At 35.3% G+C, this 11,808-nt stretch overlaps 2 protein-coding genes across 2 annotated transcripts; one reads left to right on the plus strand and one right to left on the minus strand.

Moving 5' to 3' along the window:
- Positions 1–36: 36 nt before the first annotated feature.
- LOC116299753 (UMP-CMP kinase) lies at positions 37–6,566 on the plus strand. The gene is made up of 6 exons (XM_031708474.2): positions 37–226; positions 1,703–1,846; positions 2,257–2,394; positions 2,928–3,004; positions 3,497–3,593; positions 4,139–6,566. Exons 1-6 carry the CDS (start codon positions 86–88, stop codon positions 4,181–4,183), a joined length of 642 nt encoding a protein of 213 aa, XP_031564334.1. The 5' UTR covers positions 37–85; the 3' UTR covers positions 4,184–6,566.
- On the minus strand, positions 6,360–11,764 carry LOC116299750 (metalloendopeptidase OMA1, mitochondrial). Its single transcript, XM_031708472.2, has 8 exons — positions 11,236–11,764; positions 10,238–10,631; positions 9,602–9,709; positions 9,152–9,280; positions 8,741–8,815; positions 8,076–8,222; positions 7,578–7,620; positions 6,360–6,536 (listed from the first exon to the last, which is right to left on the minus strand). Exons 1-8 carry the CDS (start codon positions 11,670–11,672, stop codon positions 6,463–6,465), a joined length of 1,407 nt encoding a protein of 468 aa, XP_031564332.2. The 5' UTR covers positions 11,673–11,764; the 3' UTR covers positions 6,360–6,462.
- Between the last annotated feature and the right edge of the window lie 44 nt (positions 11,765–11,808).

An 11,808-nucleotide genomic window follows, 5' to 3' on the forward strand; every position in this document is an offset into this window, starting at 1 on the left:
GTCCCTAGTTCCCAGGTTTTTGTTCGTACTCGGTCGTCAAAAATTAAGAGAAAAGTTTGTGGAGTTGAAGATATTTGAAGATCTCATGTTTCATTTCTCGTACTTTGTAGCGGATATTTCGCTTTATGCTAAACGTCTAATGTCAGCAACAGCTAAGCCTATCGTAATCTTTGTTCTTGGTGGCCCTGGGGCTGGGAAAGGCACTCAATGTGAAAAGATAGTTCAAGTAAGTGACTTTATATCGAAGCCGTCACAGATTCGAAGCTATACTTATTTTTTGTGTAGGGATTTATCTAAACATCTAGAAATCTAGATGGTTTCTTTCTTTCTTAGTTGAGCTTGTCTTATATTATTCCAATATAAGTTCGAAGTATGTTGAGGTTTGAATCCAATTTCGTTTGAATTCATTTAAATTCATGAAGTAGCCACGTCTCACGTCTCAATAAACGATGCCTTAGATCTTCTATGACATGGAAATTACTTCAAACTTTTCCCCAATTTGCTTTTAGCTAACAATCACGAGAATAAAGAGTTTAGAAAACTGGCATGGGGAAACGTTCACTTGATGGGACGATCAACTAGTTAAAGACTAGCACTTTAGATCCCTTTCGTAGCATAAACTATTTGCTACCCCGGCCCGCCTTCTATGGCAACCTTGCATGTTGGCCTGGCTATTGCTTTTATATGTCATTATGTTACTTGTACATACACAACCTTTAGGCTTCATGCTAGGAGTGTTTATACTGTTTTAATAGTCTACTAAATTTGTCTAGGAATCAGTCTACAAATCTTGACCTACTACAGTACCTACCCCCACCCCTGCTGCACAAGTAGTTAATTAATTATTAGTGAATAACCTTTGATTTGCTGAGAATTAATTTTTTTCAAAAATGAAATAAGTAAATGATTTAACAGTGGAATTTCCACATAAATATTATGCTGCGGTTCCACTTTGTTTGTCGTTGTTGTTGTTTTTTGTTTTACACTTGTTTTTACTCTGAATTTTAGTGTTGTGAATGGAACTTCTCATTGTAGACATTTCAATATTAGTGTTGTTGCCCTGATAATACTGTTACTTACAAGCACTTTTACCACACAGTGTACCTAAACCACCCTAGATAGGACAGTTTATCAGTGTAACTCTAAGGCTAATTAGTTGATGTCTACTTCTTGACTTTAGCTAGGTTTTACTTGGTGTTTACACTAACAATGACAGTGTTTACTTTAATACTTGAATGAATGTCAATCAAGTAATTATGTTAAGTGTTTGATTGACAATGGTTTGTTTTCATATGATTTGATATTGGCTCAGTTTGATGATTATTTAAGGAATGATCGCTTGGAATGGTCAATGCTTAGCATTCTGAATGCATTGTTTTTCTAACATTACCAAAACCACAAAAGAAATTGTTCAAATATATTTTTAAAAAATCAAATTTTGTTCTGATGAAATCTCTATTACATGGTGCACTCTACATGAGTTCTCAATCATAACTTACCATCCATTTTTGGGATGCATGCTCACACATGCTAATTATTAAATCAGATTGGTGTTATATTGTGGCTATGTTATCATTTTTATATTTACAGACTTATGCATACATGTGATGATGTTAAGGCTATCTTTTTCTGGGACGGTAGACATAATGAGTCTATTTTTAACTTGTCTTTTCATCACTAAGTAAAATCATTTTAATTCCAGGAATATGGCTACAATCATCTATCTGCCGGAGAACTGCTAAGGGAAGAGAGAGCCAGTGGCTCTAAAGATGGAGATCTCATTGAGTCCTGCATGACAGATGGGAAAATTGTTCCTGTTGAAATAACTATTCGGCTGTTACAAAAGGTCAGATAAGAATAGACTACTTATTATAGAACATACAGTATGACTTGAAAATTTGAGCTCTTGAGCTATATGATATAGCCAGGCCAGTTTTCCAGTGAAAAAACCTTAAGGCCTACTTACACGGCACGATTTGCCGCGCGCAACTTGATGTATACATGGTAGACATGATTATTTACTGCACTTCTCAACTGTGTATGGTGGCATTTTACAAGAAACATTTGCTGTAATGACGAGTAAATTGCTTGCGTTTTTTTGTGTCGCGTGCGACAAGTTGTGCTCGTGTAAATGGTACCAAAATTTGCCGTATACGTCAAGTCGCGCTCGGTAAATCGTACCGTGTAAATAGGCCTTAATATGAACTTTATTTTTTTGCTAAGATATAGATCTATATCTTTATGGATATATTTCAGGCCATGGATAAAAGTCCTATAAAAAAATTCCTGATTGATGGGTTTCCTAGAAATGAAGACAATCTACAAGGATGGGAGCGAGAAATGAAGGGAAAAGTAGATCTCAAGGCTGTATTTGTTTTCCAAGTTCCAGAAGATGTTAGTACACTTTATTATACTCATTACATTAGTTTGTTTTAAAAATATATTAAATCATGATTAATGAAAACTAACTTGTGACCCAAAAACCTATATTTTTTCCTGAATTTACATTACTGTAATAATTCACAAAAGCATTGGCATAATGGGGATATATTAGAGATACTGCATCTTACATGTACATACATATATATCAAGGGCAGATCCAGGGGGACAAAGCTAGGGGGGATGAAGCCCCCCTTCAGCAGAAAAACAAATCTGAAGAATTAGATGCTTTTTTTATTGTTTTCCGTTGTGTTGACGGAAGAAACTCAATTAGCCCCCCTAAGCTCAATAATATTAGTCCCGCCCTAAAATTTTGGCTGGATCCGCCCTTGCATATATTACATAATCTTTTATTATTAACATGTTGGTCTAATTCTAGCGTACCACTAGTAGTACACTAATCGGGAACACTAAACATTATAATCTATTTACCCCATGCATGCATATTTATGAATCCACTTCTATTGGTAATGGTTCATTTACTTTAGGTATGCATCAAAAGAATATTGGATAGAGGCAAATCAAGTGGAAGATCAGATGACAATATAGATAGTTTGCGTAAAAGGTATTATGCATGTACCAACCTGAGATCCTACACATAGCTAGACTTTCTAAAAGTACTTTTTATTTATCTATTTTTGCTGGCACGAATGAGGACTTTCAATTTCTGCTTAGCACCAAATTTTTCAACGGGTTTTTCCGTACTCGGTGTATGTGCTTATCAATGTAGCCAATGGGAACATTTTTGGAGCAGAGCAAAAATAAAATCCTTGCTAAAAGAAAACAAGTCTTCTACTTGTGACTTTGTTGCTCATATAGTACTTTGTAGATATGCTCGAAAAATTCAAGTCCCATGTTCTCATTGGTATGTGTTTTGGTAAATATTAAACTGATATTCACTTTGCCTAGCATTGGAAAATAAATGTTTTAAAAATAATACAAAATTTAGCTTGGCATCTTTATTAATAAAATACTGTATGTAATTTACATTCATTTAAAAGATTAGATAACAAAAGGTTTGGGTCAACAAAGCTCATACTCTTTATGTTTGTTTTAGGTTTCAAACACACAGAAATTCAACCATACCAATCATAGAATATTATAAAAAATTAGGACTTGTTAGAACCATTTCTGGTCTTGGATCCCCAGATGAGGTAAGGTTTATATATATACCTCCTATAGATTGTATATGACAAAAACCATCTTAGAATTATTAAACAAGTGCTTTGCAAATTGTGTTTAAATTCATTCGTAATATATTAAAGCCAGCCCTAAAATCTTTCCAATGTTTTTTGTTGAGCTTTTGACCTAAGCATTCAGTATACCTTCTGTAGGGCTGAAGATGATCGCTTAGGTTGAAAGCTTGTCAAAATTATTGTTAAGTCTAGGGTTGAAGTAACTTTTAAAATATTAGAATGCATAGTTCTTATTCCACCTCTGAGGATAAAAACAATAAACTGGAATGCAATGTCTCTACTAAGTGATTCAATGAAGGCCAAACTCTACCAATACCAACACAATACCTCATTGTTTCTTATTATTGATTACAACATATACATATTTAGATTCTTCAATCTCCTCTAATTATAATCATTTAAACTTGACAGTGACATCCAGATGATGTAAAAATATTGTTCTTTTTTATCAATAGTAAGTTAGTTTTTATTGTGAAATATAGTCCAGTATTTTATTCTTTTAGGTGTTTCAGACTGTAAAGGAAGTATTCAAAACATTAGGACAATAACCCAATCAAGACGTTCAACAATCTTCTTATCTTATGTGATGGCACCTTTGGCTTTGGTACTTTTCTTCATCAAAAATGAGGAACACATATCACTCTAGATCTGATGGTAAAGCAGTGCTTAACTGAAACCTTGTTTTCAGCTATAGAATTTCAAATATTCCCTTTGCCTTTGTTTGCTTGTGCTCAAGAAAGAAGTAACTTAGGCTATGGGAATCAATTGTAGGAAAAGAAAGTTTGCCTTCAACAAAATGAAGAGAATAATTAGTTGATGATTTTAATAATGGTTTTTATATCAACTTGAAGCACATGTGGTCACATGTGTTTGTACAGTAGTATTAGCAAGGTTTTTTCATGATTGCCAAGTTGGGTTAAGACGTGAAATTAGTATATGTAATAGGGCTCCATGCTGTCCAATTAAGAAATAATAGGACGAGGAAAATCCGAGGATTGACAAAATTGGATGAAGCCCTAGGCCGAGTCCAATTTGGCAGTCAGAGGAATTTTTCTGAGTCTAATTATTTATTGATGGGAGAGCATGAAATTCCATTACCTATTAATTATATAGCTGCCTAATTAATCCTATACCAACAAGACCTGTCCAATCAAGAAAATAATTGGACAGTTACCTATATGGGATTAATGAGAAGCTGTATGATTATATGACTAAAACAGGTATTACTAAATAGACTTATATTCCATCTCATAATCATTTTCACAAGCTAAATAAATACTTGGGGAGGATGGGGGTTTGAAAATTCTAAAATACCATCACAACATAACAAATATTTAGCAATAAAGTAGTCTCCTCTAAGGCATCTACATTTATGACTTTGGACTTCCTGTGTTGGGAGTCATCCTCAGTTCTGGCCCCTTACGGAAGCCTTCAGTCCCCTCATTGTCTACATGGTTTATGCCAAAGGTTACCTGTAGAAGTGGCTAGCAATTAAGATGTTCTACGTTGTGTTGGTAGTGCAATTAGATAATGTTATTTTGTTTGTACTGTAGGTCTTGTATTTTTTCCTGAGGTAACCATCATATTTTTGAAGTGCCTCTGGACACTTGTATTTGAAAATCTCTGATCAGGCATCACACTGTTTTTCTCAAATTTATAATTAGATAAATTAATAAGTAAATGTTTATTTAGAACAAACCAGGTAAATCACTACAACCATAAAAGTGGTTTGGATACAGTATCTTTTCATACTTACATAGCTAGCATAAAGCTTGGTCAACTTCTGCTTTAATTTTCTCTGTGAAATATTAATCTTTTGAGTAACCATGATGAAACATTGAGCAAATATTTTATTGGGACATTTTGAAGTACAATGTCTTATAACACATCTCTGTGTTTGGATAAACCGGATGAAATAGTCTTTCAATGTTGAATTAAGATAATATTATGATGCAGGGCTGTTAACTCTCCCGGATAAACCAGGAGTCTCCAGATTTTGGACCGTATCTCCCGGTCTCCAGATTAGAGTCTCAAATCTCCCGGATAATCGCAGAAGCTGACCATTTCTTGTGAGACTTGACTTTCACAACCATAAAATTCCAATTATTTTATGTTGTTTGTGTTGTTTTACATCGCTAACAAAATCAAAACGTTCCTCATGAACTGTTCTTGCAAGCAGGCCATTGTAATAGAAGCGATAATCTGATTGGTCAGAAATAAACCAATTTAATGTTACATCAAATGTCACAAAGCGAATGACGTCTTTTCGCGCGCTTTTTTCCTCTGTGACGTCATGTCCCTTCCCTATCAATTCTCCAGATTTGAATATCTCGGGGGTTGACAGCCCTGTCATGTGACATGGAGTTTGTTAAATTGCATTAGTGACCAGGCTTTAAAATCATAACCATTTTCATGTTGAAAAATTGCTATCACTGAACTGGGAATTGAAGTATCATAAACTCACACTTCAATATACATTATTTTAATAATATTTATTTCATGATTAAAATTAATGACTCATTGGTCCTTGATTACTAATAATCCAGGGGGGTGTCCTGCTGTGTACCGGAGACCCCCTAACACCGTAATTAGTATGCTTTTTTTGAAGCGATGCAAAATATCTCTATATACATTTCTTCATTTGGGACACCCCCCTATCAAATTTTTGTATCCACCCCTGACCATGGTTAGTAGTCAAAATTAATAGGATTCACACAATAACATAACTTTATTATTGAGGGATGCGCAATAACCTATAACAATTTTCTAAGTTATCCCTCAAAATAAATTTATTATTTTGATCACTCAATAACATATATTCACTACTTTATTTCTGTGCCATTTTTACTCCAAAAAGCTTCATCAGTCTTGGCTGTGTTGTAACTAGGAGAGGAGGCAAAGCTGAAAATAAAAGGAGATTCAATTATTAAAGTGTTGCTGTTCAATGTTGATAGACAATAGAACTCTTGTCACTGTAAGCTTAACATTGTTTCCCATGATTATAAAACAATAGAGGTCATCTTTACTGCAATTTTCAGAAACATTAGAAGTCTGTGTCTCCAAGTTGCACACTGAAATGTGGTTTTTTGCTGCCACCAGTCAAAAAGAATGAAAGGTATACCAACTGAATATGTTTGATTGACGTCATCAGAAAAAAAAATTCAGCGTGCAACGTGGAGATACAGAGTTCCCATGTTTATAAAATCACCGTGAAAAATGCATCTAGAGAGGCGTGGACCATGCATATATCCGTAAACAAAACCAGCCATATTTTGTCTTTGCATCATTTTGTACGAAATTGTGGATTAATTATCACTGGAGCATACATTGGGAACAAAAGGAAATACCTCTGAGTCTTTGTTTCGTTCATGCCTGAGTGAATTCTTAGGCATTTGACAACCAGAATATAATTATATATTCCGTAATCGCAGTCAGGATTCATCATTCATCATAATTTGAAGTTGTCTCTGACTTGTGAGATTTACAACTTTTAAACAGATGTTTTGGTTTAAATAAAGACACACTCATGAAGGTCTTCGTTTAGACTGAAACATCTGTTTAAAAGTTGTATATCTCACAAACATTTAGACTGAAAGATATATCATGTACGTGTTTCATTATGTAACTTTAAATGTAAAATTCAACTTGTGAATCGAAAATTCAGAATGCCCTGACCATTTAGTGAGGAATTAAGATGGAGAATGGTATTTCAGCATTTGTTTTATGCCAGAACCTTCAAGGAAACACATGATATTTCTTTTAGCCTAAATGTGTAAATGTCTTTTTTTGGTGGACAACGTTAATGACATTGACTGTATATGGCAGGCATGCTCAAGTATTCATTAATATAAGTCATACAACCTCACAGAGTTGCAGTAAGGGTATACGTTTTGCTGGATGTCTTGAGTATATCCAACAACTTGAGTATATCCAATAACTTACATTCTAGGGTTGGACAATTGCATTCTTTTCTTATCTCTAGAGCCTGTAGATAAAAACAATCTAGCTAAGATGTTGCTTGAACAAATGGCAGATAAATGATGCAAGCTGAGGAGGACAGCTGATAATAGATGTGCAAAAGGGGCCACAATTTCTTCTAATATGTTTGATTCCTGCTCAAGTAATTATGCACAAAGTGTTGAGTATAACTAGCTACATGTACTGTAGATGTATTGTTCTCTGTTCCTTGCTATGTGACATTTATCCCATGTGCCTTCTGGAAGAACGAACATGGCAGTATTCTTACATGAAACCTCTGACTTCAATTCCTTTTGTTCTCAAGAATTTTGGCATAAATATATGCCCTCCAAACATTTGGGGGGGGGGGGGGGTTGGGCGACAAATTAGATCAGTGTTGAAACCACAAGTCCTTGCATTATATATATTTATATGTACAGTGTTAGAATTGTCTAATATACTCATTGAAATCAATAGACTTACCTCTGGCAATAGACTTTCAAGGTTGTTAGCTCTAGTGGCATGAGATGGATGTGTGGAAAGCCATTCCACATCAGTGTTTCCTTTTAACTGCTGTTGTGCTGCCAGTCTTTTCCATACTTTGGGGCTTTGACGCACATCAAAACATGCCTAGTCATGATCAATACATCAAAATAATTGTCAAATTTTTTAACACCTCACATCAGTCCTGGGGGGACTAACATTGGGAAAAGGGCAAGGATGCTGGATTTATACTCTGCCACTTTACTGTAGCACTCATAGATATACATTTACAATAATTATTGCTAATGAGCATTTAGTATCTAGTAGGGTAAAAATCATTAGTTGACTTGCATGGGTACCTTTCGGGGACAAACATATTCAAATATTATGAGATTGCCCTCCCCCCTCCCCCTCCAGCCAGGACACCAATAATGCAGTACTGGGCTTTTCTTTGAATTAAAATTTAATCTTTACTATGATATGCATAGTTTGGCATTTCAATACTCCATTTTACAGTTCCGTTCCAAGCCGAGGCTGGAGTTTTCATGCATGATAAAAAGTATAGTTTTGCTATGCGCGGAAACTGCAGCCTTGACTTGCAACTATTATTCATGGTCACTTGAACAGAACTGTAAAATGGAGTATTAATAATACCAATGACCAACCTTTGCTGCAAACAGCATTCCAACTTCATCTGCTTCTTCCTCAAGCTTCCTTGAATATGGCAAATGTAGAAGAATCTGAAAAGCAAGGTTACAATACTTAGTCAAAAACACAATCTTAAACGCATTATAGACCTTTTTAATATTAATTTGTTATCTCAAAACCAGACAACTTCAAATGAAATGCAGTTAGTTTTTTTCATTTTCGGCTGCTATACTTCAAATTTACAATGGGCAGCTGAGTTAACAATTAATAATCGACAGAAGCCCCCCCCCCCCCCCCCCAAAAAAAGACAAAGCTGGAAGTTGTGGAGGTTGCATAACTTCATGTGATAACTGGAGCTCTAAAAACTATATGGGCCAGAATCGGTGGCTAACAATAATTCTAAATTGAAGATCCAAATTTATACTTACAGTCAAAATTTGATCTTGTATCCACTGTGCAGCTATAGCAATATAGTCTGTAGGAAGGACAGCCCAAAGAATAGCCAAGGACACTACTATGAACAAATTGATGATGCCATGCAAGCTTGCCTGCTCTGCCTGGAATTGAGAATAAAACGAAGTACTAAATAAATTAAAATAATATAAATGGTTGAACTGTAAACTTTTTCACTCCTATAGTGCAATAATTTTGGAATTGGGAGTTACACCCCAGATGCAAAATAGTACTTAATATTTAATTTTCTTCAAAGATGCTTTATTTTCAATGTATTAATTCCTTGGAAATGACAGCTAGTATACAAGAATTTGGTTAGTTTCCATGTACTCAGCTCGTCAACCCCTCCCTCCCCCCTGCCAATGTAATGTAAAAATCAAGTCTGTGTATGAAAATTTCAAAACAAAATATATTCAAAAACTTACCCCATGTCCCAAGATAGCATGAGCCATCTCATGTCCCAGTATGGTCGCTAATTCACTATCATTAGATAGCATGTCAAGCATTCCTTTAAACATAAATATCTGGCCATTCTAGAGATATGGAGTATAAAATGCATCAACAAACAGTATGTCTTTAGATACTCTATGAAGCAGACTTAATGTATATGTATTAATAATTGTATCTGGGACTGCAATTGATATAACTGATTGTACATTTTGCTACTACCCCACTACGTTTCCAGGTATCAGCCCCGCCCTTCCCCATTATAATAATCTGCAGTGGTATATTTTCAAATAAGCCTCTTCAATTTCAAGGATCATGCCCCATAGTCCTTAATTGTAATGGCCAGAAGCATAGTACATTGTCTTACACATTTTTGTCTCGATGACTACATGCACAGCTAGTTGGAATTGCGGCCTACTCAAATTAGAATCTACCTTTTTGCTCTGGTGTTTCATGGAGCTTGTGCTATATAGCTAAAACTTATGACTCCCTTGACATTTGGACATATATTTGTTTGACCCTCTAGTAATATAACTAGTTCATTATTTTATTTCTCATGTACTGATGAAACTTGTAGAAAACATTATTTTGGTACCCCAATGACTGTTCCTTACCGGCAAAACAAAAGCATTAATATCAGCTGTATTCACAACATTAACCTGCCATTTAATTCCATCCGTCTCCTTGGACTGATTACCCTTCAATAACCTTTTGGTGACTTGAAACACTCTTATATGGTCTGGATGATTGACAGGCAAAATGTATTCTCCACAAAGTTCCAAAGTTTGCTTGTACTCTGATTCAACCAGATGTTCCATTTGTGCATTTCCAATTGGCATGAATCTAACCCTGTTAGTGACAGGTGTCTCTTCAAGATGAAAGAAGTAATATGCAATAAACAGTCCTCCTATACTTCCAGATATTATAACCAATTTTTCTGTCCTTTTGTCATTCAATAACTGCAACTTATATTTGGGGCTGAGTTTTTGGTACCATTTTCTAAAAGACCTGAAAATAAACAAAAATGTAACAACATGTATGTTCATTAACCCTACATCCCAACACAGATGAGTATCCATAAAAGAAGATAAGTTTCATTTATTAATGCCCAACCAAACAAAATTTATTTGCTATAGGGCAAATAATGTTACAGGACTAAAAAATTTTAAATCACTCTAATGCTGCTTCCACCCTGCACTCCCCCTCTTACAGTATCATGTTTATAAGATAATATTCATGAAATTAAAAGCTAGGGTGGGGGGGGGGGGGGGGGGAGGGGGGCAAATAAGTTGTTCGAGGTAGAAGATAGGACGGATAGAGAGAAATGAATGAGAGACAATGATGTGTTGGGTGGGAAGTGATGATAGATGATGGAAATGGTGGGACAGGGAAAAATGGAAATGCATAAAGATTAGGGAATATAGATTCAAAGAATGTGATGTAACGGTGAGATGGGAAGTATGTTCCAGACCAAGAAAAGAAAGTTGTGTTGATAAAGGTGTTTCCAAAGTCATGTTAGCAAAACCACAGGAAGCCCAACATTTCTTATTCAGAAAGTAGTATCGAAGCATTTACATATCACTTGCTACTGAAAATGATACATGTAGCATACCTTCCACCCACCATCGCGACCAGCTTTAAAACTTTTGAAAGAGGTCCAACAAACTTAACTAACAAAGCAGCAATGGGCCAAGCATCTCTTCGAGCACTTGTATGAAAACTTTGATACTTGTAACGACCCCTCAGACGACAACAAACATCCTTCCAACCTTCACTTCTAAACCAATGCTCTCTGCTCCAACAATGAATCTCGTAAAACCTTGAATGATTACAATTATTACTTAGTAGACATCTTTGAGTTCTGTTAAATGACAAATTCCAATATCTAAATGGGACAAAACGTTGATTTAGGAATCTAAAAGAAGAAGAACGTCCCGGATGATGAAATGTTCTGATTCCTTGCAAAGAAAGTCGCGATCTCAAGAACAAACATATTGGGCGATGCCTGAAATTATTCAAGAATGTTGAAGCCATAATGCTGATTGACATCTATCGGATGAAAAATTCTCTCATTTTGACGACAAAATTGGGGAAAAACATGAAAACGTGAACGACACTAATTGTAACATTGGAGTTGGCGCCTTTTCAACCAGGCGTTCTTCGCTACGTAGATATTCGGCCCAGG

The sequence above is a fragment of the Actinia tenebrosa genome, unplaced genomic scaffold (genome assembly GCF_029948245.1).
Source record: "Actinia tenebrosa isolate PJP-AT-01 unplaced genomic scaffold, QUT_ActTen_1.0 PGA_scaffold15__27_contigs__length_11533743, whole genome shotgun sequence".
NCBI lineage: Eukaryota > Metazoa > Cnidaria > Anthozoa > Actiniaria > Actiniidae > Actinia > Actinia tenebrosa.